Genomic DNA, 6,380 nt, shown 5'->3' with positions numbered 1-6,380 from the left:
TGGAAAAAGTGTTTTTCATACGTGGTCTGCAGTTTTTTTGAAGAGCAGTGACCCTAACGTAACACAAGTGCCGTGTGATGGCGACGGTAGCTGCGGTATAAAAAGTGTGACGATAGCAGTGAAGAATAGACAGGCGATATTAGGCAGTTTGCTGCACGTTCCTGCACCAGTTGAGGAGAACAACAATACACACCAATAGCACCGAGACGACCGACACAGCTGGAAACGGGGAAGTACTAGTTGCATGATCTGTGATGGTTTGTGGTGGTTTTGCATGTAACCGCCGGAGTCAAACTGCATTTAATTGAACAGTGGTAAATAAATTGAAATTTCGATTATTTCTGAGCGTTTTTCTCCATTGGGATCGAGCCTTGGCAGTATCTGCAATTTTCTCCACGAAATTGGACGGTTGGTCTTGCAATTGTTGGCTTTTTCTCCTGTTGGTTGTTGCCTGTTTGGTTTCTCCACTCGCTGTTGTCAATCTTCACAGTTTTATCCAAAGCTTCGCGAGATCGCGCGGGACGTCGAGTCGATGAGGAGTTTATTGTGAATAAAAAGTGCACAGTGGAAGTGATAGTATCGGTGGCAGTGAAGTGTCCTATTCAATTTCTTAGTAATTAGTGCTGTGAGTGAGTAGTGAACATGACTAACGATCTTCGTGAACTTCAGAAGCAGGAAAGGAACATTCGGAGGACTCTCGATGGTATGCAGTATTTCGTAGATCATTATGAAGAGGAGCAGAGTGATCAGGTGGAAATCCGCTTGCAAAGATTGGAGGAGGTGTTCAAGGAATTCCACACAGTCCGTCGAAGAATTGAGTTGTTGACGGATGACATTGTTCCTGCAGAAGAAACTGAAATCAAGATATCCAAGGAACAATATCAAGTTCGCATAGATGCTGTGAAGAAGGCGAGAGAGGAAGAAAACGTGCAGATCGTTATGAAGATTGAAAACAGCTACTACAACTTGAAGGCTGCTCTTTCAAGGTTAATGCCGAAGCCTGATCTTGTTGGAGTTAGACCTGATGCCCGACCAGTACCGCAAGCCGTTCCAGCCAATGGTTCGAGAGTAAAATTGCCTGAAATAAGACTGCCGAACTTTAGTGGACAACTCATGGAGTGGGTCACCTTCCGAGACACTTTCCGTAGCTTGATACACAATAACCAACAGTTGACAGCTGTGGATAAGTTCTCGTACCTACGATCTTCACTGACGGGCGAAGCTCTACAAGAGATCAACTCGGTGGAGATGTCCGAAGTAAATTACGAGGTAGCTTGGACAACACTGGAACGGAGGTACGAAAACAAAAAGTTAATCGTCAAGGCCCATTTGGATTCCTTGTTTGCGGTAGAAGTTATGAAGAAGGAGAGTTACGAATCACTGAGTAAGCTGGTTGGTGATTTCGAGAAACACTTGTTGATGCTGCAGAAAATCGGAGAGGAGACCGCCAATTGGAGCACCATATTAGTACACATGGTTTGCTCGCGCTTAGATTCCGCTACTCTTCGACACTGGGAGACACATCACAACTCGAAAGAGGTTCCCACATACACGAACCTAATCCAGTTTCTGCGCGGACACTGTTCCGTACTACAATCAGTCGCTCCCGTGAAGTCCATTCCAGTCCAGGAGAAACGGCCCAAGCTTGGAGTGAGTAATTCTGCAGTTCAATCGTGGAACAAGTGCGCATTTTGTGGAGAGGCATTCCATTCTGCATTCCGCTGCATCAAGTTCCTGAAACTGAAGGTTCCCGAACGCTACGATATGGCACGACGAAACAAATTATGCCTCAACTGCTTATCAGCAGGACATCAGTCGAAGTCGTGCGTCAAGGGGTCCTGCCACCATTGCCAACAGAAACATCATTCCCTGTTGCACAATGACTCAAATCAGTCTGTCAAATCCTCCGTCTCGTCGCAAGCGAAATCTTCATCAGCGAACCAACAGCAACACCAGACACAATCACACACTCAAGGCCAGTCTATACCCAACCAAACCACTCAACCTTCCACAAGCGCTCTCCCTATTACACTCTCGCAGAACACTAAACCACTGTTCACCACAAACCAGACATGCACTAGTCAGAACACAATTTCACTGTCAATCAGTAACCAAAACCGTACTCGAGACGTACTGCTATCCACAGCTGTGGTGTGCGTTAAAGATCAGTACGGAGCGACACGACTAGCCAGAGCTTTACTAGATTCGTGTTCGCAATATTGCTTTATGAGCACCAATTTCTGTCAAAGGTTAAAACTTCAAGGATTCCCGGATTATTTTGCGGTCCAAGGAATTGGAGGATCAAAATCCATATCGCGAAGGATGGTCAAGGCATTCATCTTTCCCCGATCTGGTGATATTTCGTCGTATACCGAAAACATGCCGTTCTATGTGCTACCAGAGTTGACAGCAACACTTCCCGTTCGAAAGGTCAGCACCGGTCAATGGATTCTTCCTAGCAGCATCGTGTTGGCAGACCCGCAGTTCAGTGATCCAGGACCCATCGATATCATCATTGGAGCGGTGTATTACTTTGATCTCCTTACCGATGGGCGCAGCAAGATATCGAAAACCGGCCCAACTCTGCAGAACACCGTCTTTGGCTGGGTCGTGTCTGGTCCCATTCCAAATCAACCAGTAAATCCGCCTCAAGCAGTGTCATATTCATGTACACTAGCGGACATCCAAGACCAGTTAGCACGATTTTGGGAGCTGGAATCCTGCAAATCCAGCAGCATCCATTCTGTGGAAGAGTCATCGTGCGAAGCTGTTTTCGACGAAACAACAACACGGGACAGCAGTGGAAGATTTGTAGTGTCCCTACCGAAGAAGGAGTTCGTGATGCAGCAGCTTGGAGAATCTGAACTAATCGCTACTAAACGTTTTCTCGCCCTGGAAAGACGCTTGGAAGCAAATCCAGATCTGAAAGCTCAGTACCAGGATTTTATTCACGAGTACGAGCGGTTAGGCCATATGAAGCAAGTGTACATCAACGATTCAGATTTCCCGATATACTTTCTCCCACACCACGCTGTATTCAAGCCGGACAGCACCACCACAAAACTGCGTGTGGTGTTCGATGCGTCTTGCAAAACTTCCACGGGCGTTTCCCTGAACGATGCGCTAATGGTCGGTCCAGTCGTGCAAGACGATCTTTTATCAATTCAGCTCCGTTTCCGCCTCCATCGAATAGCAGTTGTTGCAGACGTCGAGAAGATGTACCGAATGATACTGGTGTACCTGTTGGATCAACGACTTCAATGCATCTTGTGGAGAAACTCACCGAACGAGCCAATTCGTATCTACCAGTTGACTACAGTCACATACGGGACAGCGTGCGCACCTTACTTAGCTACCAAGTGTTTGCAACGTCTAGCAGAGCTTGAGTCCGACAAGTATCCCGTTGCAGCGAAGGCGATGAAGAATGATTTTTACGTCGATGACATGTTGACTGGAGCCGATGACATCGAAGCCATTATCCGTTTGGTGAAGGAAATGGTTGAGCTAACCTCCTCGGGTGGATTTAACTTGAGAAAGTGGAATTCCAACTCCAGTGCTCTTCTGGCTGAGTTACCAACTCATCTCGTAGATGATCAATCTGCCTTGGACCTTGATATGTCGAACGCTCCTGTCAAAACATTAGGTCTGCTGTGGAATACGAGTACTGATTGCTTCCTATTTCGGTCACCCGTCTGGAATGCAGATGCAGTTATTACCAAACGAGTTGTACTTGCGGACACGGCTCGATTATTCGATCCTCTTGGCCTGGTGGGACCAGTCGTCATCATTGCGAAGATGTTCGTGCAAGATTTATGGAGACAGAAGTGTGACTGGGATGAATCGCTACCAGAAGCAATGCAGAACTTCTGGATCGAATACAGGAGAAATCTCTCGGCTTTAGATTCGCTTTCGATTCCTCGGTGGGTGACGTTCTGCACGGACCTTGCTTCAATTCAAATTCACGGCTTTTGCGATGCGTCCAAGAAAGCCTACGGAGCATGTCTGTACCTCCGGAGTACCACATTCAGCGGATCAGTGGAAGTTCGTCTCATCACAGCGAAATCCAAAGTTGCACCTCTAGAGGATCTCAAGCGGAAGAAAAGGGAACAAACTACACCACGACTGGAATTGTCAGGCGCGCTACTCCTCAGTCATCTGTACGAGAAGTTCGTCAGCAGTACCGGTATCCACCACACAGCTCACTTTTGGACCGATTCTACGATCGTGATGTACATCGAGATGGCAGATGTTCGTGGCGAATCGAGTGTCTGAAATCCAGCACATTACAAGGGAAGTTCCTGGAAGCATGTAGCCGGTGCAGACAATCCGGCCGACATTATCTCTCGAGGAATGATTCCAGCCCAGTTACAGTATGAAAAGCTGTGGTTCGAAGGTCCTCTGTGGCTTCGCCAAGATGCTAGTATATGGCCGTCGAATGTTCCAGAAGAAGAAGTTGATCAAGCACTCCTGGAGCAAAGAAAGATCGTTGCACTGCCAGCAACATCGGAACCAGTCAGTGAAATATTCAGCCTTCGTTCGTCTCTCTTTATCTTGGTCCGATTGATCGCAAGAATACGCCGTTTCGTCCATAATACACAGCATAGAGATGAGAGGCGTATTGCTTTCCTGTCGTATCCTGAGCACGAAGAAGCACTAGCAGTCCTGGTTCGACTGGCACAACGAGAATCGTTTCCGATGGAATTCGCTGCATTGGAGAAAGGAAAGTCTATCAGCCCGTCGTCAAAGTTGAACAAGCTCAACCCTATCTTCATCGATGGAGTATTACGTGTAGGAGGTCGATTAGCAAAGGCACCAGTATCAGCAAGTCGGAAGCATCCGATAATCCTGTGTCACCGTCATCCGTTGGCCAAGTTGGTCCTAGACTATTATCATCGCAAGAACTTCCATTCTGGGATGCAGCTGCTTGTGTCCACAGTGCGGGAGCGATTCTGGGTAACACGCATCAGAAGCCTAGCCAACACTGTCATTCATGAATGCGTCCAGTGCTTCCGTAACAGACCGAAGGTTTTGGATCAGCTAATGGCTGACCTTCCATCCGAACGTGTATCTCCAGCGCCACCATTCCTGAACGTAGGCGTGGATTACTGCGGACCGTTCCTAATTAGCTATCCAATCCGCAGATCCTTCCCTAGGAAACACTTTGTCGCAATCTTCGTCTGCCTTGTAACGAAGGCAGTCCATCTTGAACTGGTGAGCGATTTGACCAGTGAAGCCTTTCTTGCTGCCTTCAAACGATTTGTGGCACGCAGGGGAGGACCAGCCCTAGTCATGTGCGACAATGCCCTGAACTTTGTTGGAGCCACGCGTCAGTTGGATGAATTACGGCAGTTATTCATGGATCAAGGATTCCACGATTCTGTTGCACGCGGAGCAGTAGAGGAAGGAATAGAGTTTCGATTCATTCCGGCAAGATCTCCCAATTTCGGCGGCTTATGGGAAGCCGCGGTGAAATCGTTCAAAGGGCATTTCAAGCGCACTATCGGCGACAGAGTGCTCCAGCATGACGAAATGTCTACAGTGTTGCCACAAATAGAAGCCATCCTGAATTCTCGACCGCTCACTCCGATCAGTAACGACCCGTCGGATTTCGAAGCGTTAACTCCTGGACACTTTCTCGTCCAGCGACCATTAACAGCGATTGCAGAACCATTGTTGGAAAATATTCAGCACAATCGGCTGTCTATGTGGCAGCGAGCTCAGGACTATGTTCAGCAAATCTGGAAGAAGTGGTCTGTCCAGTACCTTTCCGATCTCCACAATAGAACAAAATGGACCCGCAAGCGCGATAACATGTCCATCGGTACTTTGATTCTGTTGAAAGAGGACAACCTCCTGCCTCTGAAATGGAAGCTAGGACGTGTGGTTGACATTCATGCTGGCTCAGATGGAAACATTCGCGTAGTTACTGTCAAAACGCAAGACGGTCTGTACCGAAGGGCAATTTCCAAAATTTGCATCCTACCGATACGTGACAACTTCGATCTTTCTGCTTCCGAGCAAAATTAAACAGCGCTCTGCTCGTGCTTCAGTGCGACCAGAACTAACCACTGTCAACATCATTTTCCAATTCCGGAAATCCTGAACATCTTGAGGTCTACCAAGTCCAGTCCATCCGTCCGTAATTCGCTGATCCATCATTGGTGATCGGCATCCTGTAACGTTCTGCATGTGTGAAGTTCACGGTGCTGTCCTGTCTGTCATTACGATACGTTCCTGACTTTGTCGCAATTCCTTTCCGTAAAGTAGGATGATGATTTTCAACGACGCGTTGATGGATAAGGGGAATCCATGGCACACTAATCCGATGTTCGTCCAAACTGGAGCCTCGCTGAGCATCGTCATCGTTTTGGTGGTCAACA

General features: G+C 47.6%; 2 protein-coding genes across 2 annotated transcripts; both read left to right on the top strand.

The window, feature by feature from the left end:
* The first annotated feature begins 642 nt into the window (after window positions 1-642).
* LOC135705557 (uncharacterized) lies at window positions 643-4,272 on the top strand. The gene has a single exon (XM_065227331.1). The coding sequence runs from the start codon at window positions 643-645 to the stop codon at window positions 4,270-4,272; it is 3,630 nt and encodes a 1,209-aa protein (XP_065083403.1).
* A 78-nt stretch (window positions 4,273-4,350) lies between these two features.
* On the top strand, window positions 4,351-6,027 carry LOC135705556 (uncharacterized). The gene has a single exon (XM_065227330.1). The coding sequence runs from the start codon at window positions 4,351-4,353 to the stop codon at window positions 6,025-6,027; it is 1,677 nt and encodes a 558-aa protein (XP_065083402.1).
* Window positions 6,028-6,380: the final 353 nt, after the last annotated feature.

This window comes from Ochlerotatus camptorhynchus, unplaced genomic scaffold (genome assembly GCF_037179485.1).
Source record: "Ochlerotatus camptorhynchus isolate MF236.1 unplaced genomic scaffold, CSIRO-AGI_Acam_v1.1 ptg000268l, whole genome shotgun sequence".
Taxonomy (NCBI): domain Eukaryota; kingdom Metazoa; phylum Arthropoda; class Insecta; order Diptera; family Culicidae; genus Ochlerotatus; species Ochlerotatus camptorhynchus.
Note: the sequence above shows the minus strand (reverse complement) of the source record. Positions and strands in the feature narration are given on the sequence as shown.

Bases quoted from the DNA above. Each gene is read 5' to 3' on its own strand.
- LOC135705556 (XM_065227330.1), top strand. From the start codon at position 4,351: ATGATTCCAGCCCAGTTACAGTATGAAAAGCTGTGGTTCGAAGGTCCT.
- LOC135705557 (XM_065227331.1), top strand. From the start codon at position 643: ATGACTAACGATCTTCGTGAACTTCAGAAGCAGGAAAGGAACATTCGG.